Source organism: Diadema antillarum, unplaced genomic scaffold, assembly GCF_040938485.1.
Source record: "Diadema antillarum isolate AM-2024a unplaced genomic scaffold, OU_Dant_1.0 scf00000114, whole genome shotgun sequence".
NCBI lineage: Eukaryota > Metazoa > Echinodermata > Echinoidea > Diadematoida > Diadematidae > Diadema > Diadema antillarum.
The window spans coordinates 2,212,854-2,237,281 of NW_027271003.1; the positions used below are offsets into that span (position 1 = coordinate 2,212,854).

Below are 24,428 nucleotides of genomic sequence, written 5' to 3' on the forward strand. Positions count from 1 at the left end.
GCATGTGTATGTCAGCTCTTTAATGCCTTGCTTGCATATAACTTGACTCACTTATAAATGCATACAATTGGTGTACAATGTAGGTTTAGAGATTCCATATAAGCCATATTCCCTTGCAGCATTTAAAGGGGCATTCCGGACGATTTTCATAATTTCACATCATGAAGTACATAAATCAACAGCTCCATGTATAGATTCGTGGTATTTATTGTGGTCCATGAGCAGAGAAACCAATAGATAGAAAATCTTAAACAAATTACACTGAACAGTGTTGATGACATCAGAGCCTCATATATTTCATAAATGTAGCAGTGTAATTCCATTACAATACCACTTGCTCAACAAGTTCACCTGTGAAAAATCTATGCATGCCTTCTTCTTTTGTTCTGCTTCCTTGAGCTCCAACTCATGCATTCTTATCATGCTTATGGTGAGGCTGGCATGTCATCATCCTTGTTCATTGCAATTTGTTATAAATTTTGAAAACATTCTCATTCCTTATCCCAATCACTATAGATTCTGAAACTCTGTACTTAGTTTAACTGATTTATAGCTGTTCAAATGTAAAAGTCTGAAAATCATCCAGATGTCCCCTTTAACATAAACAACTCAATATGTATTGACACAATTAACAAAGCAGACAGCAAAAGCAAAACAAAACAAAACAAACAAAAAATCCGTACAAATTGTGTGAATGATACGCATAGGCCCTACTAGAACAGACATTGCGCCTTCAGTCGTATCACAAGCACAATATCTGTGCGCAAGTCCGTGGGCAGCTGATCTCATAAAATGGGAAAAAGGAACATTGTCTTGAAAAGTCTTTGTGTGCAGGCTTTCAGATGCTGGTACATTCAGCATGTTCAGATACATTCATAACGACAACTTGCCGCCATTGATAAGCTTAGTCTACTGCACCCTCGCCCCCGAATATACATCTGTGTGTGTATCGATACACTATAAATTTGTGTGAAATTGAATCAATGCAACACATTTTGTTGTTGTTGTTGCTGTTATTGTTCTTCCGAAGCTTGAGATTGTGCTACTGTCACACCATTGAGATCAATATTATAGTAACAATAGTTTATGAAAAGCACAATGGGTGTAAAGTTTTAAGCAGACGTGTGAATGCCAATCCGAAATGTACAATTTCAAGGCTACCACTATCAACGATGACAATCCGTCGGGACAGCACTACAAGAACCAAGGGGGTTCGAGAGCTATGTAATTCCAACTGGCTGTAATTACTGGGATTCAAACAGCTGTCAGTTTTGCTTTTCTAACGATAGACAAAGAAATTTCACAGGTGCATTTGTGCATTTGATCTCGACCTTTAATGCCGCCATTTTCCCAACAATCTTGAGTTGAATTTGAACTCTTTAAGGCACTATTTACCATTTGCTGATGAACACAAACACAGCTATAGTGCTTCAATACATGTACTTCTAAAATGTGATATAGGGATAGAACAACCATTGTAAAATGTCAATCAGTATAATTAATATTGAGTATTGTTAAATACATGTATACAAAATGTGAGCAATAGTTTCATTGAAATTGTTTCTAGAATAAACCATCAAAAATAATAATTATGGCTTAATGAGACATGATACTTGCTCCTGCGACAATTGCTCCCATGAAATATCTGCATGCTTAGCCAAACATAAATTCTACCCACAAACACAACCCTTACCCTAATCTTAATCGTCACATCAAATCTAACCTTTAAAAAAAATCTCTTTCAACCCTAACCCTATGTTCGGCGGGAGTTTAAAAATAATTACAATGTATACAGGTGTATAAACAGTCTTCTGACTGTTTTCAGCATCCCGGGGCGTGATTTGCTCTTGATTTTATTCTCGAAAATGTATTTAACGGTTGGTCATAATGTGCACGACATAATAAGTACTCGAGACGTGCGAAGTGTTTGCAAAATCTTCGTAAAATCCGAAATATATCCCGACTGCTTTCGTTTGGAGACTGTCTGGCTTGTGTATTAGTATTGTAATAAGATACAATAGTAGCACACACACACAAACGCGCTGTCGCACACACAAACCATTTCTAGAGAATAAATTTACGTAACGATGATGGCATAATACATTTAAATTACTGTATAGAGAACGCCATACGACCGTATCTTGATGGGTAAGGAAAGCTAGAACGGCAAAGCAAATGCTTGTTGTGGTATAAATAAACGGAAACACACGCACAGAATGTGTGCACCACATACACACAAATACACACAGTAAGAGAGCGTTCACAAACCATCAGAACATCAGGTAGAAATAAAAAAAATCGAGGGAGAAAAAAGAAGTAGACGAAAAAGAACAAGAAAAAGAAACCAGATTTGACATCTATTCTAAACAGGTAGGCTTATCAACTCCCTCGGAAACATTCTGCTCGTGGTTATCGGAACATTTACCATTGCATTTCAAAAGTCGCGTGTTCTTGTTTGCATGCTGATCATACAGTGCATAATTCGCACAAACATGAACGTTGTGACAGCCATGCACAAACTGAATAGCACAAGAATAGTTCAGAGCCTATGGCTCACGACATAAGTCGGGACACATTTGAAAAAAAGGAAAAAAATCACTGAATATTGAACTTTGTACTTTTTTTGAGACATTCGCGTCCAACGGAAATCAATTGCTCGCTCAATGAAAACAGCCTCAAATACAAAACGTTGCATAAAAACATGCAAGTTATGCTCAGTTTGTAGGGGAAGCTGCATTCTAATGCATTTTGTCAATCATATAGGTTTTCCCGTTCATTTTCAAACTTTTTTCTTTCATTCAATAAAATAGATTTGTAGTTCAATTTCGTCCAGAGAAATCTGGAATATGCCAATCCTAGTTTCAAATTCATTTTTGTCTATCATTTTCGAACAAAGTCCATTCAATTTTAATCTTTTGTCCAGTGATCCACGATTTCCAGACACTTGATTAAAGATAGTTTTACATGTGTATAGTGTCAGCCCGTTTTAATGTAAGAGAAAAAAAAAATGAGAACATTAGACCTTTGTTTCCTGCCATTTTCCATGTTGAATAAAGTTTGTGTGTAAGTGTGTACGTAATGTATATGTGTGTCCGTGTGTGATTTTTTTATTTTGTTTTTGTTTCTTTTTTGTTTCTTCTCTTTTTTGGTATGGGGATGGGGTACACGTGTGTAAGTGAACGGTTGCAGGAAAATTGAATAACCAAGAAATCACAACAGAAAAAACATGAGATGAATTTGAAGAAAAACTTGACAAAAATGATCACTAAAAGACGAAATTGCTTTTGCTGTTATGTAAGCAGCGAGTGTAACGGACAAATTTGAATTGTAAATAACGACTGTGTGTGACAAATTATTGAAATGAATAGACTTTGTTCGAAAATAATCCGAAGAGACAAATTTGAAACCAGGATAGTCATATTCCAGATTTCTCGAGACGAAATTGAACTACAAATCTATTAAATTGAATGACAAAAGTTTGAAAATGAACGGGAAAACCTATATTAGGCCGATATACTCTAGCACTGATTCACATATGCATATCATCTGATCAATAGAATAATATGGAAGTTATCTGAAGAAAAATAGAATATTTCTATGAAACATATATAGGACGTACATTCAGATATTTTTTGGAAAAATTATCAGGGTATTATAAATCAACAAGAGTCAACATAGTGATTTGTAATACCTAGGTCGACCTATATACAGTAGATCCTTTACGCAAACTCTTATACAAACCATTCAAGGAACCTTTGTTGCAAACGCACGTTATAATTGATTCGTGATACCCTCAGCATCGTTTATTTTCGAGGATCGTTACTTCAGACCTTGATCCTTAACCTCGAGGATACGCAACTTCTAGGATAAGTTTTCTAGGCGCGCCTAGTGTTGTCGCACGGTCGATTTCGTTACGAAATCGGTCATTTCGTCGACGGAATGACTTATTTCTTTGTCAATGGCCTCGGAAGGACTTTGTTATAACGACAATTTCGCTATAACCGTGTTTATTGTAGGCATTCCTTACATTTAATGGTGGTAATTTTGAGACCTAAGGGCGTTTCATCAACGATTTCATCGGAGGTTTTCACCGACGAATTTGCTATCAGCCAATCAGACGCAAGGATTTCAGTAGCTTTTAACAGTTGTCAGTGTAAATCACTGACAAACAGTTTCATGAAACGGTCCCCTGATCGTTGTGACGAAATTTCGGTTGTTGTTGTTTTTGTGTGTCCTTATCTATAATGACGGCACCGAAACTTTAAACTTCATATCTATGAATCGATTGTCTGATTTCTCTTAAATTTTCACTGAAGTGTTCTACTCAAATTTCTGCTGATTATTCGATCAACACAAATATCTATAGGCTTTGACTGCATTCAAAAGTGACGGGAAACAACAAGCATGCTGCAACAAGCATGCTGTTGTTGCTCTAGCTTTCATTGTCATGTATGCTTCCTACATGCTTTTTTGACATGTAAGTTTCTTGCCTTACGTAAGTCCTCCAACAAATGCTTAGCAAGTCTTTGAAACGACATGACTGATACGCATTCTTTTTATTGACCCAATACCCAGGTTCAATCTTTTTTGTTCCCTGTCCCAGATTTGTTAAGTCTTTTGTTTGGCGATGTCGTAGATTACCGGGTTTACTTGGAGTTGTTCTGCCCATCACACTTAGTTCGGAAGTATGTGGTTCTGCAATTTTAAAATGGTTATTCTTTTCTGGCTATTCATACCCTCGTATCCTACTTGTTGACACCTTCCCTTCTAACATTTTTTTCTCACTCTCTTTTGTTCTGTTTTCCTTTATATTCTTGTCCTGCGTAAGTCCCTGACCCTGAAGTTAAGTAAGTTTTTGAACAGCTGCACACTGATAGAATAATCGTTGATTTATGTCAACACATCGACAGAATATTCAGCTTTACGTGCATTATCACAAAATATATGTACATTTTTTCTCTTTCTTGCTGATGTTTGTCTAGCATTCATTCTACACTTACCACTCGTTTTGATATGCAAGTTTCTTGTCTTACGCAAGTCCTCTGACTAAACGCTAATGCTTAGCAAGTTTTTGAACCGATACACATTCCCTTTAATAGATTCAATGTTCAAGTACAAACGTTTTGTTCCCTGTCACAGGATTTTTTCTCCGATTTTTGTTTGTCTTGTTACAAGTTAGGAACAGATCAAATTCCCTCAGTTCATTATCCTTGTTAAGTCTTTGTCGATGTAGCAGATTACCGGGTTCAATTGGTGTTGTTTTGTCCACACCCAGTTCGGAAGTATGCGGTTCTATACGTTTTACTTGCTGACACCTTCCCTTTACACATTCTTTTCTCTCTTTCTCTTTCTTATTTTTTTTTCTTTCTTCATATTATGTCTTACGTAAGTCCTTGACCCTGATGTTGAGTAAGTTTTTGAACAGCTGCACATTGATAACAAAAATCGCTGATTGATGTCAACACGTCGATAAATTGCTCAGATGTACATGTTTTATTTCATGATATATGCACATCTTTCTTAACCTGATCTTCTGTTTTTATTGAATACGTCAAAGTCTCTCAAATCTTTACCCTTTTGAAGCTCTTGGGTTTATTCGGTTTCATTCTGCATATTTCAAGTCCACTGAGACGAGACTCTCCCCGCCGCACTTATTTCTTTTCAAAATACAAGGTGCTCTGATAATGCTCGCTCACTATTCACCCTCTTGATCGATTATCCCACTCTCTTTTTTATCCTTTTCACAAAGGCCTACCTCATTCCGTGTACCTCGTTATAAATCAGCTGTTGATGTTTTTTTAGCACTTATTGGCGGGAGCTCTACCCGCAACTGGGATTACACCCTCGTTTCATACGAGAAATTTACCTGTACTGTAGTGTATCGTGTAAGATCATTGTCCATTATGTGTATTCTCAACATTTTGTTCTCTTCTTTTCTATGTATGTTGTGTTTTATAACGAAGTGTAAGCCTACAGAGACATTAGTCATGTTTTATGTTTTCTTGATTGTTCACTGTTCCTCTTATTTCCTTGCCTCTAACTACTCTAGTACCCCTGGTTTTGCTGACAGCCAACTAGCCCGAACATTTTGTTTGTATGCCCGTGAGAGGCACTTACCCTTCATTGTCACACATGGCGCCAGCCTACCTTTTCACTTTGCGCAGAATCCGGTGCGGTATCTGCCGCGTCGACTTTGCTGTTATGCCTATGCTGGTTTCTTCCTGTTAGCATCATTTGCGCGCTCAATTGTCAGAGAATTTCTCATTCAAAATGGCTGAGGGGATAAATGCGCCTTTTCGTTCCGTATTGGATGATGAGTTTTTTGATCTATTTAGACCTACTACACCAGAATTTGATTTCCTAGATGATGTTTCTAATTCGCGTACATCTTTTTATGATAAGTTAGTTGCAGATAATATGAACTCAACAGCTGAAGAAATGCAGTATGATTTTGATGATTTAACCCAAGCCCCATTATGTAGTTATGTTACTATGAATCAATTTAAAGAAATTCGTAAGGGTTTATGTAAAGACACATTTTCGTTGATACATTTGAATATAAGGAGTTTAAGTAAGCATTTTGATGAATTACAGTTATTATTGGATAACCCAAATAACCCTTTATTTACTGTGATAGGACTAACTGAAACGTGGTTATCTTCATGCCCCAAACGATCTTTCTCGCTTGAAGGATATAATGTTTTTGTGAATAACAGACCCGATCGTTCTGGTGGTGGGGTTGCCTTGTATGTTTCAAGCAGTTTTGAATGTATTGTTTGTGAAAAGTTGAGTAAAATGAATGACATTGTGGAGTCCCTTTTTGTTCAAATTAATGTTCCTGGTAGTAAAAATATTGTGATAGGTATCATTTATAGACCCCCAAATTCTAATAACAAAGATTTTTTATCATATCTCACCGAGTTGCTCACAGATCCTTTATTTGCTAACTCAGAGTCCTTTATACTCGGTGATTTTAATATAGATTTGTTAAAACATACAACAGACAATATACCGGATGAATTCCTTGATACATTCTTATCCTCTTCTTTTTTACCCCTTATTTCCAAACCAACTCGTGTTTCTAGTCATTCGGCTACTTTGATTGATAATATTTTTTGTAATGTTTTAACTCTCCCAGATTCTTCTATAATTTTGTCTGATATTACTGATCATTTTCCTGTTATGACGCATTTTAAGTATAATCATATTAATGTTAATTCATTTCATCGTCAGGAAAGGCGTAGAGTAACTCAAGAAAATTTGTTTTCTTTTTGTGCTTCTTTAGATAATGCTACTTGGGAATGTGTGTTTGATACAGATGACATTAATTTGTCTTTGAATAATTTTTTTGATGTTTTGAATATTCATTTGGATATATGTATTCCCAAAAGAAAATACAAACGGGGGAATTATAAAACAACACCAAGGCTTCCCTGGATTACAAAGTCCATTTTGCGATCTATTAATAGAAAAATAAATTGTTTTATTCATTTAAGATGAAAAGTACTGAGCAAGCACGTTTGAAATACACATCATATCAAAATACCCTCACAAAAATATTACGTATAGAAAAGAAAAAGTATTATCATAAGCAATTGCAGAGATATAGATATGATATAAAAAGTACGTGGAATGTGTTAAAACAAGCTATGAATACATCTACCGAAATCTCTGGTATATCAAAAATTCGATTTGATGACAAGATTATTGATAATTCTCAAGATATTGTAAATATTTTCAATAAATATTTTACAACTATTGGAGAAGATATTGCTCAAGAAATTCCCAATACTGATAAACATTTTACTGATTTTTTGAATCAGTATAATACACATTCTATATTCTTTACTCCTACCACTAGGTATGAGGTTGTTGATATTGTTTCTGGTTTGAAAAATAAAAAAAGTGCAGGTTATGATGATATAAGCAATATGATTTTAAAAGGAGCAATATATTCTATTGTGGATCCTTTGGTGTATATTTTCAATTTGTCAATGTCAAACGGTCAGTTTCCGGAACAAATGAAAATAGCAAAAGTTATTCCTATATTTAAGAATGGTGACAACCTGGATATTAGTAATTATAGACCTATTTCTTTATTATCTTGTATATCAAAAATCTTAGAGAAAATTATGTATAAAAGAACAATGAATTTTTTGAAGACGCATTGTGTTCTGACAAACTCCCAGTTTGGTTTTCGAGAAAAGCATAGCACCTCTCATGCATTTTTGAATTTTATGGATAAAGTAGCACATGCTTTAGATAATCACTCTCATTTGATCGGTATCTTCCTGGACTTCTCCAAGGCCTTCGACACTATTAATCATAATATATTGCTTTATAAGTTGTCCCACTATGGTATACGTGGGAAGGCCTTGGAGTGGTTCAGGAGTTATCTAACTGATCGTAAACAATATGTTTCAATAAATAATTATAACTCTGATATGAGAGAATTAATGTGTGGCGTGCCACAAGGTAGTATATTGGGGCCGTTGTTGTTTATTGTTTATATTAATGATTTATGTGCTTCCTCCCAAGTGTTATCATTCATACTTTTCGCCGATGACTCAAATGTGTTTTATTCACATGAAGATCCAAATATTCTTGTGCACACAGTAAATGCGGAGTTACAAAATTTACGAGATTGGATACGAGCTAATAAGCTGTCCCTGAATATCAATAAAACCAAGTATATGTTTTTTAGTAACACTTTAGATAATTTGAATATGGATATTTATTTTGATGACACTGTTTTAGAAAGTGTTTCATATACAACATTTCTTGGAATCACAGTAGATGATAAACTTTCTTGGAAATTTCATATAGATTATGTTTGTAAAATTATTTCGCGCAATATAGGCGTCATTAACAGGTTCAAATTGTTTCTTCCCCAACATTCATTATTCATACTGTATTCGTCTTTGATACTACCTTATTTAAATTACGGAATCTTGGCATGGGGAAACACGCATCAAACATTATTAGATAGGGTTTTATTGTTACAAAAGAAGGCACTTCGAATCATTTGTAATGCCGCTCCTTGCTCTCATACAGCTTCTTTGTTTTCTGAAAATAAGATTCTGAAAATTAAGGATTTGTTTTTATTTCATTTAGGACAATTTATGTATAGTTATAATAATAACTGTCTTCCGCTTATATTCGATTCTATGTTTCCTCGTAACCTGACATACCATAGTTACCCAACAAGACAGTCTAATGAATTTCATTTGCCCCTGCTTAGAACGGTTTTAGCTCAGCAGACATTTATATATACAGGCCCAAGATTCTGGAACTCCCTTAGTCCAGACATAAAAAATGCTCCTTCTTTGTTTTCATTCAAAAAAAGATTGAAATCATTCCTTCTTAAGTCTTATAATGTAACAGAAAGAAATTAATTTTGTTTGTTTATTTTTTTCAGTAAGTAGGTTTTGTAAGCACCAGGATGCTATTGATTTTTCATAGGCTTGTTAGGTCGCGTCTTTCGCGGAATTCCGCATCGCATCCCCTGTTTTTCCTATTGCAAACTTACGTGCCTTCACAGAACAGATAATGCGTTCTGCTATCAGCAATTCCATACAATTGTATATATCACTTTCTCGTCGCTTTTAATGCTCTACACTTCTAATATGGCTAATAGTCTCTGTTGGTTTGATCTTGAATGTACCGATTGATCTAGGCTTTTTGTTCTTAGTTGTCTCGTCTCTTTACTTGTATTTATGCTTCTTCCCTTTCCCCTTTTCCACTTCTTTTTTCATCCCGCACACTTGTAGTTAAGTTTTCACCTTTTTTTTTCTTCCTGTGAGGTGCCCACGTTGTACAAGCATAGTCTTTTGAGTGGGTACCTCCACTTTTTTTGGCAGAATGTATAAATATGTCTGTATGAAAAATGCCTAAATTTGTAATGATTATTGACAAATGCTATCCTTTGCTATCTATGTATCATTCCTTCAAACGTATGTCGAATTTATATTTTTTGTACATTCTGTTGAAAGAAGTGAAAATAAAACCTTTGAATTTGAATTTGAATTTGAATAAACATAGCTTCCCCATGAATTTGAATGTGTACAATCACAATGGCCGACCATTGTGTACGGTGCACGTGAAGGGTTCGTGGGACCATGGTGGGACGCACACAAACAGATAATCGTATGCATTTGGCACAGAGCCACGTACACAAGTGTCTGCATGCAACATTTCAATTCGCAGACGTAAAGTCAACAAAACGCTGAGAATTAAACCTCATTTCCGATGATCACGCAGTCATGTCTAGTCTTTGCAAGGAGGTACTAGGCAAGCTCGCCTATAGATAGTAGGCCTACAGTAGGCCTACCTCCTTGTGCTATCAAGTAGCCGCAGCGAGAACACCTCTGACTTGTAATACGCGAGGTACAGTTAACATCAGATTACACAATATTTGGACTACGAAATCGTGTTACATGTAGGCCTACCAATTGCGATTTTTGTCAGTTTATGAAATATGAATTCGACTAACACGACGAATCCACTGAAATAACATGCTCGAAAGCAAAACAGTTGTGACTTAATTTTTGATTTCCGGCAACTAAGGCGATGTCTTATAATTATATCCATCAACCTTAACCCCCCCCCCCCCCACCCCCACCCCTCCCTGACACACACACACATGCATACAGACTTACAAACTACACTGTATACTGGCAATTCACTACCGATTAAACCACCATCCATTATATCACTGAACTTCATTCAGAATATCTCTTCTCTCCGTGTTTGATGTTTTAACATTCAAGGACAAATTTTGATACTTTTGACCACAAAAATAGGAAACTCAATGTTTTTTGTTATGGTAACGGATATGGGTTATATTCTTTATTAGCCACCAGACAGGCAAACAAAATCTTATCTTGCTCCACAGTTCATTACCTGTGATGATAGGTGTTTCTTTTATTATCACAATTCTTACTTCTATTGTCCGGGATCATCGTGGGTTCATTCCTTTTGGATCCAATGAAGTTTTATCTCTATAGGGTTGTACAACTCACCTCATACAGAGTTTGCGGTTGGCGAAAAAAAAAAAGAATCCCCCATACTATCAATACTCCCTGCATGATTGGGCATTTTGTGTATGTGTTGGCGCCTATGCTATTTAATTTTGTTGAATCTCGACTTTACTGTTTGCTCATAATCATCACAATGCATCCTCATCTAACGCTACATGGTATTCATGTCGTTGTAATATATTTCCTTTGTATTCACATTTCCATGCCATCAACCACATAGCAGGGGATTCCTTAACAACACTGTTCATTCCTGCTCTGTAAATTCAGTTATTGGTACATGCGACTTGACAAGGGATTCTGCATTAACCCTAAAAGGGCCGGAATCCGCGAAAAATTTGTGAGGCATGACATCATCGACTCGCTCATTTGAATAATGGTCGAGAAATATTTTCAGAAGAAATGTAAAATTTCCAAATGAATGTCATATACCTTCCTTATTTCTTATCCGATTTTTTTTCTTTTTTTTTGGAGGAGGGGGGGGTGGGGGCGTTCTGTGGGTTTTTTTTCTCGTTCTTGGAGTTCATTTGTTCTGGAATGGATTTCCTCTCTACGGTATAAAATCTGCCAATATCGGTCTTCAAATAATTAAACATGAAGAGAAGATAGAATTGGGAAATGAAGTTCAGAAATGTTGATGGATGGTGCATGGTTCGTAACAATGGATCCCAATTATGCAGTGCATAGTTTGGTGAGTGTGTGAGTGAGTGTGGGTGTGTGTGTGTAGGGGAGTGGTGTTTGGGGGTGGGGCGTGTCTGGTCAATGGATACACACCTTATGAAAATCCAGAAGTGGTCATCATCGCTTGGTTGGGAGATTCAAAACATATGTTACGATGAGGTCTTTCCGCTGGCTCCACGACTATCACATCCGACGATCTCTCCTCATCAGATCACGCCTGTCACGTCTGACTCCGACCAATGATTGGTCGATCGATACAAGACGGATTCATGGGATTGTGATACGATACACATCAGTGGGTTACAAAAAGAATTAAAAAACACAAAACTTCCGACGAGTGACAGAATCTGATGATAAGAAAGCATAATAGGTAGGATGCACTAGGCTAATAAAAGTAAAATTTGAAGAACATGTTAAATCAACAGACATATCGTCTTTATTTTCTCCTCAAAATGATTCAGTATACAAAGATTTAATTTGAGACCATGGACATAAATACACTTTGTACTACACATAGACAATCATCTCTCGTTAAATAATTCATGCATCTGTTCTGTCAAAGGTGTTACAAAAACATTTTTAACGTCCTCTCTTCCTTTAATCTCATCATCACCGCCGACAGCAAGCGCGTATAAAAGCAAGACGGCACTTCCGATAAATCTGAAAAACCAAAGATATTCATTCTCTGAAATCGAGAATATACATGCAGTTGTACTGTATCTTGGGAAATCATCGAACAAGCAATTTAATTTGCAATATGCACAAGCTTACAAGGAACAGCAAATTTTTGGCACCTTGAATTTGATTTGTAATCTCATTTTCCCCATTTTCGCGCATTTTTTCGGTGCTAACGTGAACAGTAACGGTAGACGACATGTAAGTCTGACCATTAAGTAATATAACACGAGTGTCCACTTTAGTAACTACCAATTTTGCAACACAAAATTTGTCACGTTTTCAGGTTTACTCCTAACAATCATTGGTGTCGATTCAAATGCACTCGTTCGAGTCTGAAAAGGCACCTCGGTCAAATAAGACCGAAATGAGGGAAACGGTTCTTTTGTCAATGACGATGCACGATTACGCAACCGCCATTGTCCAAACATACTCGTTAAGGTGCACTTAAAGAACAAGTTCACCTTCATATACATAAGGATTGAGAGAATGCAGCAATATTATTAGAACACATCAGGGAAAGTTTGAGGAAAATTGGACAATCCGTTCAAAAGTTACGAATATTTTAAGTATCTGCGCAGTCACTGCTGGAAGAGAAGACTACTACAGTGTATGATGCCACATGCGTACAACTATACAAGGAAAATAAAAAGAGAATTTCACAAAACTTTACTTTTTGAATAAAGTACACATTTCTTCGACTTACTACTTACATATGTTAAGGGTAATATTATTCCCCCTGCCTTCTTAAAGAGAGAAGTCGAGTGTTCTTTTGTTATGCGAGAAAAATGGAAATATGTTGAATTTTCTTTATTCTTTCTTTATATCGTTGTACTCATGTGACATCACCAACTTTAGTAGTCTTTTCATCCAGCCGTGACTGAACAGAAACTTCAAAAATTCGTAACTTTTCAACGGATTGTCCGATTTTGCTCAAACTCTCACTGATGTGTTCTACTAATATTGCTGCATTTACTCAACCCACATGTCTATAAGATGAAGGTGAACTTGTCCTTTAATAGGTGGCGGCGAAAATGATGGGATCAAAGAAAGCCCTCAGTTCGAAGTCCATTATTATGTATGGTAGTCTAGATCCTTGGCCTAGAAAAGGAACAATGGTATTTTTGCTTTTGTTACAGTTCCTTTGCAGTGAAAGTCATTTATGCTTTGTCTTTCTTTTGTGCTTTCAAACAGCTCTCTTCATTTCTCTCTCCTTGTATTTGCTACCATTCTAGAGCATTCCATCAATTGTTTCCATGTTGACCTAAAATTCTAGATAAAGCTCCACATGTACATTAAGGCCCCTTCCTTCATCCTAGTTTTTACATTCGGATTACTCCTAACGAGGGATCCTAACAAACCCGCAAACCATGCTCAAACCCTTTTCCTATTATTCACAACATTTATTTTCAGAATGTTTGTTATTTAATACAAACTTGAGACATCCCTGAAAATAAAAATCTCTGTATCTCGCCGAATGACCACAATAATCCATCGTCTGTTCCCACTATTCTATCGCAACCTACTCGTAATGTACTATACGCAAAGCAAGGCGTCTTTTTCGACAGAAATTAAAGATTTGATTGCAGTAATATCGCATTTGTAATCATAATAATGATAATAGAAGGGAAAAAATGCCACATCCCTGAAAGAAATATAAATTCTACACGGCCACTACAACTTTTACAAGGCACACAGCGTCTGAATTTCCTGAGAGACAGAGAAAAAAAGAGAGAACATCACTGAAAGAGATAAAAGTGAACATCTATATACCAGCTTGCTCCCACGACTGGGACAGGCATCCCGAGTTTCCATTACCTGTTGCTCTACACGATATGCCGGCATGTGTAAACATATTCATGTATACATACATCATTACACACATCTTTCAATTCAAACAGCTGTGAATACACGGTATACAAGATATATACAATGCGACGTCTACACAATACACAGGTTGTATAAAAAAAAAGGTTTCATATGCTGACATGCTGAAAAATAGTAGAACATTGAAGTCAATATTATCATTTCCTGTTTGTACTTCATACGTTGTGAGGATAAGCCGTTACACGTACATTTGCCTTTATTCTCCATACCATAGGAGGAGTGAAAAAAAGTAAGATGTTCGATAAAACTATGACTTCAGCCTAATACTGTACACCCATACATGCATAGGCTCTTTCACGATGCAAATGATTTGACCCTTACAAATATTCAAAGTAATAATCGAAGTCCCAGTTCTTTTCCCCTTCAGCCAGAGCCTTACGTTCCATCTTTGCCTCATGGATTTTGACGGCCGAGAAGCATTTGATGAAGTCGTTGCCGAGCGCCTCCCGGATGACCTGATCACTCATCAAGGCTTCCAGGGCGTCCTCCATGTTGATTGGTAAGGCTGGAGTCTTCGGAGGGAGGTCGTCTGCAACGTATGCCACTCCGGTAACCTCAGGGGGAAGCTTGTACTCGTTCGCAATGCCGTCCATACCGGCGGCCACCGTCGCAGCTAGAGCCAGGTACGGGTTGCAGCCAGCGGCACCGGCACGATTTTCAAGGTATGTACCCTTGTCGCCGTTGACTTTTACCCGTAGCAGACAGGATCGGTTGTCAATCCCCCAGGTAGCGTTCACAGGACTAAAGGTCCATGGCTTGACACGTTTCATGCAGTTGACCGTAGGTGCCATTAGAACCTGGATGGCACGCGCATGTGCGAGGATACCCGCCATCCAATGCTGCGCTACTTTAGACAGACCGATAGGACTTCCGGCGTCGTGCAGGACGGGCTCTTTCTCCTCCGCGTCCCACAGGGAATGACAGAAATGACAGGAAGACCCTGACTTGTCAAGATAGGGCTTGCTCATGAACGAAGCCATTAAACCATGGCGGAGGGCGATCTCTTTGATGGACGTTTTGTATGTGTGAGCATTATCAGCAGCTCGGATGCCGAAAGCCGGTTTGTAGCTTATCTCTATCTGTCCGGGACCATACTCCGACTCTACAGCCTCAACATCCACGCCAACTTCCGGTAGGTCGTCCATAATCTGCTTCACAAACTTCTCCACCGGAGCCAAGCGGATCGTAGCGCGGATGTTATAATCGTCGTTGAGAGGCTCGCGCGTCTCCTTGTCAACGACGTAGAACTCATGCTCGTGCGCTGAGAGTAAAGAGTACCCCATCTCCTTCAGCTTGTCCAGCTGTCTGCGGGCCAAGACGCGAGGATGCCCCGAGACATACTCCCCTCTGAAGGTCGGCTCAATCAGGATCCGCCCCATGTTTTCGAGCCACGGAATTACCTGGAAAGTATCCGGGTCAGCAAACATCACGCCGTCTGCAAAGCCGACCTCTTCGTTGTATCCACTTCCAGAGATGACAGTTGCTTTAACGTCCATACCAAGATGGCCGAGATAGAAATTGAGTCCGCCTGTAACCTTCTCTTTGAAGTGGCGGGCGGGAATGGTCTTGGAACGAGCCACCCCGTTAATGTCCGTCTGTTCAAATCGGACATACTGTATGTCCTTTTCCCTCATCTGCTCTAAAACTTTGTTGAGATTCATCTTGGAGCCTATACCTGAATAATAAGTGAGAAACGAGATAACCATAATCACACACTTACGACATTCATGAGACAACAGACAAATAAAACGTGAAAAGTAAACACATTCTTCGACGAAAAGAATGAAATTATGCACCATTAAGTATTGTGCTTTGCATCACACTGTGTTAACCCATGCTTAACGTAACATGGCCGCGGAACCGCGAAGGGGGGGGGGGGGGTGCAGCCCCTATACAGTGTCATTTAGATTACAATCTTTGATATTCATAAAGAAGTATGTGACACACAGTTGAATTCACGCCGAAAGGAGTTAATTGTTATAGTAGTGCATTTTCCGTCTTTGTTGGTTTGTATTCCTTTTCCCCAGAACGGAATGAAAGTCTCTTTGAAAATGCGTCATTTTCCTTTCGCTGAGTAATTCCGTCAGCATTTAAAGCGAAACAAAAGGCAAAGTTTGACCAGTTTATGTATTGCACGTCACGATGTATTTCCAATAAATTGCTACCGACAGTGACTATTTACCCTACATATGCATAAAAATAAATGCTGACAGCTGAAGAATTTAAACATGAAATTTAAAGCTGCTATGTATTATACAAAGTTATGTTTTCTCACTTCTCTGCATCACTAAGACAATACGAAATTGTAAAGTGATTATTTTTTTTTCATTTTCTTCAACACAAGGAAATTCAATCGAGGTTTCTATGTGATATGTCAATGAGAGAATAGTGCGGCAGCAACATCATTATTGCTTCTTGTCATTGTACCCAATGTTGCTGTTAAACTCTTGAGATGTATGGATTTCTCATTATTTTTTTCAACATTTCATAAAACTTTACAAATTCTGTGTAAAAGTATCATGTTCCTTAATTTGATGTTATTGTATGAACTGAGGTCAGCTTGATCACGGTCTCCTTTCATGGGGCAGATTTCGCTCGAATTCTCACAGAGCACTGACTTACGTTTGGTTTCCATAATATATCAATCGATGCGAAGAACTCCAATTGCAAATTTGTTGACTATTTTGTACAATTATCTTTCATTGTTCTGTCCAATTTCTGTTATGAACCAATAATCAATTGAATATGAAACACGATATCTAAATACTCGTCGACGAGTTTGAACGCATGCGCAGTGGCACAGACAAAATATGTTTACATCTACAGTGCATGTATAATCAAGGAGGTTCGAGAGATGGAGTTACAACTGACTATAATTATTCAATCAGCTGTCAGTTTTCTATGGATGGACAAAAGAATTCCACAGGTGCATTTGTGCCTTTGATGTTCGATGCTTGAAGCCGCCATCTTTCTGAGCAATCTGAAGATTCATTTTTAACGCTAACATAATAGCGGGTATATGCTGCTCGTTTATATATCAAATGCAATGAAATTTCACCTAATGATAAAGCATATAAAACAAAAGTCAATTCCGTTCGAAAATATGTGCAAAAGTGTAAATCTGAGCTGTATTTTGTGAAAGTGTTTGAAATTTTACCCTCATGGAAATCCGGTTTTATCACTTTTCTCCTTATTTCCGCAAAATGAAACTAATATGGTATCATCTTCAAGTATAGTTCTTTATAAATTGATATGTCAGATTAGCGTACAATCACGTACATTCGAGTAACTTTGATATCTATTTCAGCAATATTTGAGCAATTTTTATTCCTTTACCATTGTCTACCGCCCATCGTCTGTAAGTAGGGATAGCGAAAAGCAATTACCATCACATATCTTCCTTGGAAAGTGGCTGGTGATTATGCAATGAGACACGAGTCAATTGTCTTCGCATCTGAGCGGCAGATCCAGTTTGACACACGTCTTCAAATATTTTTGAGTGGCGGCTTCGAGCATGGGATCAAAGCGAATAACACTGTTGTGACTCCATTTCTCGAACCTCCTTGGTATAATCATTACGTAGAGCTGCATAGGGTCGAATCTAATTAGATATACGTGATCGAGGAGTGATTTCAATTTCTTTGAAAAGAGAATTATAACTATTTTTTAATGTTTCTCACAATTCTTCCATCTTCACATCAAACGTTGAAGTCAAGGCAATTAAGTAATCAACAACCCCATCCACAGCAAACACGTTATTGAACAAATTAATGTGATCCAGATTTATTTAATCCTCTCACACCCACAGTCTCAAGTTTGCAGAGCCGTCACACATGATAGTCTTGCTCGGGTATGATAGGGTTACTCTCTCTCTCTCTCTCTCTCTCTAGAATGTGTGCGACACGCATACAGAAACACACACCCAAACAAGGCCATATGCTCAAACCAACATTCCGCATTTAGATCTATAGGGTATCTATAATCTCTACTTTAACAAACTACTCTTCGCCACGTAACCAAGAAAAGTTTTCAGCTCACCTAAGATAAAGGCTATTGAGCCAGCACCAATTTAAGGAATCTTTAATAATCTTCCTCTCTAAAACCGGAGGTACTTATAAGTACATTATTTCCTGTAGTTTCAAGATTATTCATGGTGGATCAGAGGTGCTCCCTCGGAGCCCAATATAGCCAAATTAAGACTTTTTACGTTTCAGCTTCTCCCTGAAAGCCTCCTGTAGAATTTTCACCAATCTTGGTTGGCAACTCTAGCTTTCCTATAGGGTGGTATAATCTTCATTCGGATGGGCACCGTGCCCTCCCCCGTCCCATCCTACGGGGGGGGGGGGGGGGGGGGGGCAGAAAGAATCTCAAGAATTTTTTTCTTTTGATATTTTCTACAAACTTAACAGGTATTATTGCTTGTGTTATTGAATATACGAATGGACACCATGCCCTCCTGAATGTCTCAAAAAGCTCCCCAAGTTTTCTGTATTCTTCTTGGGTGATAGTCTGCAAGAATGTGTAGAAGGTGAACTTACGATACTCAGGTGCGCACAAGATCGCCGGGTCTCTCTCTCTCTCTCTTTTTATCCCCCTAGCAGAAACGTTTTTAGTTTTGAAAGAACCGTCATACCAGGGTGCTGCGTTATATAAAGAAGCTAGGCAAACAATGTGTTTTTTTTTCTCTCTCTCTCCCACTTCCCAAGACATGATTGAACCTAGCTGAATGCATGCACAAACCTCACATGCCTTTCTTTGTTTATCAGTTCTTACACCAAGAAAATAATTGACATTATTCTCAGCAGTCGTTGACCGTAGCTTAAACCTTGACCACTTGTACACGTGCATATCCTCCATCTAGGACGAGTCTAATTAACGTAATATACGTCCTGGCCTGCCTCCGAGGACAACTAGACAGCATGCGCTTAATTCGCTGTTTGAAGAGAGTAATTCGAAAAGTTTGTATGAAAACAGATCGAAATCGACAAAGCAAAGACAAATATTGATTGCAATGTCTGCATGGCACATGTTGGCAAATAGTGTATACACTGGCGTTTTAATAGGCCGACGAAGGAACAGGATGTAAATCACAGGTTTTAAATGGGTCGAGCTCGGCAACACTATTCATTTACACAGAATCATATCACAGGCCGCCTACAGGAATCAATGTTACAAACACAGTGTAGGCAGTCTAGTGTATAAACACGTATACAAGTAGTAAAGCTTCCATTAAACAATGAGAAGATTCATTTTTATGAAACCGCTTCGGGGAGAATATTCCTATCAGTATGTATTGCATGAATACTACACGCATCCACCACGCACCCGATATTGCACCGGCCTTGGCTATAGCACGTAAAGACGATACAAGTGTATTACAAATTCTCTCTCATAGCCTTCAGAAATACAGTTGAGTAACAGTTTTTGTGTAGGTCAGTCTGGTCAAAGAGGTATGAAATGTGTCCATGGTTTGGTAGTCCGTTATTCATGTAGCCCGACCAGACGCTGTTACGCTATGCGAAAACAGCGTCTGACGAGCGCGGCATGCAGCCTCGAAGTGAGGAACCTCAACACAACTACAAAACTTAGGAAAATGTATAGTACTTTTCTCCTTTAAACAGAATACTTTACTCACGTTAAATGCATGTTTCTATTACAGAAGAATAGTTCGCCACACTGGGTCCATGGAGACCACTTGCGATAAGTCCGTGGAACAAATAAAATGACACTTTCTGGCGCAATTCCTGACCGTCGGGCTTCGTCGTTGCAGGATTCGCGACGTACCATGTACAGCGACTGGGCTGTGTATAGTTATTATTCATGGAGCTATGGGAGCCCCATGGTCAGCGGCCGTGGAGGAGCTTTGTCTCCGCGGTCTAGTTGGTCTGGTGGTCATGGACGGTAGATCCATGGTCTGGTCAAGCAGACACAAATTAGTATACACATCCCAAGCTCCTTGGTCTATGCATCAGCACTTTAATTCTTTTACCCAAGGAAGCGTTTAGGATTTCGAAACGATTGCATAATGCTTGTTGTCCTACTGTACGGCACCGGATTGACAGCCTCCTGTAAAACAGCGGGACCATAATGGTCCTCTTCGCTGAGCGAGGCTATCCAGCCGTATTATTTATGAGTTTTTGTATCACATGATTTGTAATGTTGATTTTTATATTTACGGAAATAAATTACCATACCATACCATAAACTTTATACACACGCACCACAATCACAGCTTCACGCACAGATATATATCGACATCAAAATCGCTCAAAATCAACCACACAAGCTTATAGCTTCAATTAATGGCTCGCAGAGTCTTTTGTAAACACCTATATACGTGGCCTTTGACCACTAATAGATTACAAAGAGCATAACCGTTGTAAAGCTCACCAGCAAGGCACGTTGTCTTGGCCGCCAATTATCAACCCGAGTGTTGTTCTTCCACGAGCAACTGGAAGCGATGATGCAAGCTTCAAGCACCGTATGTGGCGGTTTGACTGAGAAGCGAGGGAGCACAATAACGCGCTCATATGCGATCAAGGCGGTGGCCGCCTTTCCAGACCTTGAGTGCGATTCTTTACCATAGATATGCTTTTGAAACGCATTTAATTCAAAACACAGTTGCGTCTAAGTTCAGTTTGATGGAAAAGCTGCCATCGGGATTATTTTCTTCAAGGTTCAAGGTCCCGACTCATTTGTACATATAAACGGCGTTTCAAAACGCCGATTCAAAACGCATAAAAAGTGCGGTCGCGGATTCTCTCCAAATGCGTGTAACGCGGAAGCATAATTGCAAAATCTCACGTATAAATACATTTATTCTAACGTCGTCTCAGCCACTGGCGTAGCCAGGGGGGGGGGGGGGGGGGCGATGGGGGCGGTCGCCCCCCCTAAGATTTGGACCGGGGATTTGGGAGGCGGAAAAAAAAAATGCGTGTATACTGTATGCATGCACATGAAGCGGGTCTCCTTTGCAACCTTTCATCAAATAAGATATTTTTTTGAATATTTCACTCAAAGTGTGCACCAGATCGTTGAATTTCAATTCAAAATATGCAAAATCTCTCGTGCTTGGGAGGGGGTATGCCCCTCCCAAACCCTCCCCCTCTGTGCCTCTTTCCCTAGCTTAGTACACTTTTTAGATTTACAAAAAAAATTATGAATAATTCTGAGTGCACAAGACTTATCACATACCTTCCAAAAACTCAAGGTTCCCTCATGTATAAGGGGAATTTCCCCTTTTAATCGACCCTTTCCTCCCTCAGTCCCCTCCCCCCATCAGTTTTTTTTTTTTTTTTGATTTCCCAAATGTTGATTCCATCAAATATGCGTATACGAGATATCTCAATATCAACCTTAAAAAGGCAAAAGCTCCATCGGAAGGGAAAGGTGGAGATAACACTCGCCCACGCCTTCTCCCTGCTCACCCGCCTCTCCCCCCCCCCCTCCGCCATGCATATAAGTAGACTGTGGCTATACCCAGATCGCTTTATTTCAATTCTAAAAACGCAAAAGCTCCGCGAGCGGGAGGCGGAATTCCCCTTCCCCTAAGCTCTACCTCACTAGACTTTATACACTGACACACAGATGGTGCTCATTCGGAATAAGAGCTAAATTCCGTGATTTTAACACTTCGATGAAAAAGTATTGCACCAAAAATTTGCACCAGATCGCTGAATTTCAGGTCTGAAAACGCAAAATCCCCTTCGTGTGGGAGGGGATATGCCCCTATCTACAACCTCGTGTGCATGCTTTTTCTGTTTGATTGCTGAACAGACAGCGTTCATGATATTCAGTGGAAGAATTAATACAAGAAGTGTATTTAAATATAGGCAAATTGTTCAATAATAATCTACACTAAAATATACTGCAACCTCAAACAAGTGGGACTGCTTCAACTCGTTAAAACACGCAAAAACATGCATCAAATTGCACCATTTTGCAACATCAATATGCAAAAAGTTCTCACCGTGGGAGGGGGGACACCCCCCTCCCACACCCTCCCCCTCCCCCTTCGCTCGCTCCGCTCGCTCGGGTTCAGTCGCTTTCATGATATTCAGTGAAAAGAATTAATACAAGAAGATTATTCAAAATGATACCATTTTATAGGCAAATTGTTCAATAATAATCTACATCAAAATATACTGCTACCTTACACTAATGTTACTGTTTCACGTCGATAAAACGCGCAAAAACATGTATCAAACTGCATCATTTGCAACATCAAAATGCAAAAAGTTCTCACCGTGGGAGGGGGGACACCCCCTCCCACACGTTTCCCTCTCCCTTCGCTCGCTCCGCTTGCTCGGGTTCAGTCGCGTTCATGATATTCAGTGAAAAGAATTAATACAAGAAGTGTATTTAAATCATACCATATTATAGGCAAATTATTCAATGATAATCTACATCAAAATATACTGCTGCCTTACACTAATGTTACTGTTTCACGTCGATAAAACGCGCAAAAACATGCATCAAATTGCACCATTGCAACATCAAAATGCAAAAAGTTCTCACCGTGGGAGGGGGGACACCCCCTCCCATACCCTCCCCCTCCCCCTTCGCTCGCTCCGCTCACTCGGGTTTAGTCGCGTTCATGATATTCAGTGAAAAGAATTAATACAAGAAGATTATTCAAATTGATACCATTTTATATGCAAATTGTTCAATAATAATCTACATCAAAATATACTGCTACCTTACACTAATGTTACTGTTTCACGTCGATAAAACGCGCAAAAACATACATCAAATTGCATCATTTGCAACATCAAAATGCAAAAAGTTCTCCCCGTGGGAGGGGGGACGCCCCCTCCCACACCCTCCCCTCTCCCTTCGCTCGCTCCGCTTGCTCGGGTTCAGTCGCGTTCATGATATTCAGTGAAAAAAATTAATACAAGAAGTGTATTTAAATCATACCATATTATAGGCAAATTGTTCAATGATAATCTACATCAAAATATACTGCAACCTTAAACAAGTGGGACTGTTTCAACTCGTTAAAACACGCAAAAACATGCATCAAGTTGCACCATTTGCAACATCAAAATGCAAAAAGTTCTCACCGTGGGAGGGGGTACACCCCCTCCCACACCCTCCCCCTCATCCTTCGCTCGCTCCGCTCGCTCGGGTTCAGTCGCGTTCATGATATTCAGTGAAAAGAATTAATACAAGAAGATTATTTTAATGATACCATTTTATAGGCAAATTGTTCAATAATGATCTACATCAAAATATACTGCTACCTTACACTAATGTTACTGTTTCACGTCGATAAAACGCGCAAAAACATGCATGAAATTGCACCATTTGCAACATCAAAATGCAAAAAGTTCTCACCATGGGAGGGGGGACACCCCCTCCCACACCCTCCCCTCCCCCCTCGCTCGCTCCGCTTGCTCGGGTTCAGTCGCGTTCATGATATTCAGTGAAAAGAATTAATACAAGAAGTGTATTTAAATTATACCATTTTATAGGCAAATTGTTCAATAATAATCTACATCAAAATAGTCTGCTACCTTAAACAAGTGGGACTGTTTCACGTCGATAAAACGCGCAAAAGCATGCATCAAATTGCACCATTTACAACATCAAAATGCAAAAAGTTCTTACCGTGGGAGGGGGGACACCCCCCTCCCACACCCTCCCCCCCTCGCTCGCTCCGCTCGCTCGGGCTCGGTCGCTTCGCTCCCTCGCAGACTAACCGCCCCCCTAAGATGAAATCCTGGCTACGCCGTTGGTCTCAGCACCTCTCTGGTTCACGTGAAGTAAACACGTATGCTGAACAGCTTGATACAATAGGGGTTTCTATAGTTTTTCAACAAAGCGCATGCAGTGCGTGTTCGCGAGATCAGCTCTTCGAATAGTCGTTTTCGATTCGGCCTTCTAAACGCTGATTCTGCCTTCGCAAATTGAACATAAAGTTGAACATAAACGCACCCAAAAGCTTCCAGTAAACTTTTCAAAGTCGATGTTCCTACTTGCCAGGGAGTCAAAAGAGGAAAAGATCGAAACACGCCACCTTTCATCACGTGCCGCGTGGAGAAGTTATATGCGTTCTATATAGCAGGTGTTAATCAATTGCTTTGATAACAGACAGCTTGAAGTTATATGCATCAATTCTTTAATCAAACTGAGCGAGCAGCAGTT

At 39.0% G+C, this 24,428-nt stretch overlaps 1 protein-coding gene across 2 annotated transcripts; it reads right to left on the reverse strand.

The window, feature by feature from the left end:
* Nucleotides 1-12,135: 12,135 nt before the first annotated feature.
* Nucleotides 12,136-24,173, reverse strand: LOC139719783 (lengsin-like). Of its 2 annotated transcripts, XM_071631167.1 has the most exons (3): nucleotides 24,029-24,173; nucleotides 20,670-21,118; nucleotides 12,136-15,954 (listed from the first exon to the last, which is right to left on the reverse strand). In XM_071631167.1, the coding sequence occupies exon 3, from the start codon at nucleotides 15,938-15,940 to the stop codon at nucleotides 14,597-14,599; it is 1,344 nt and encodes a 447-aa protein (XP_071487268.1). In that variant the 5' UTR covers nucleotides 15,941-15,954; nucleotides 20,670-21,118; nucleotides 24,029-24,173; the 3' UTR covers nucleotides 12,136-14,596. The 2 variants fall into 2 exon arrangements, with proteins under 2 accessions (XP_071487268.1, XP_071487269.1); XM_071631168.1 differs by lacking the exons at nucleotides 20,670-21,118; nucleotides 24,029-24,173 and adding an exon at nucleotides 19,915-20,658.
* Between the last annotated feature and the right edge of the window lie 255 nt (nucleotides 24,174-24,428).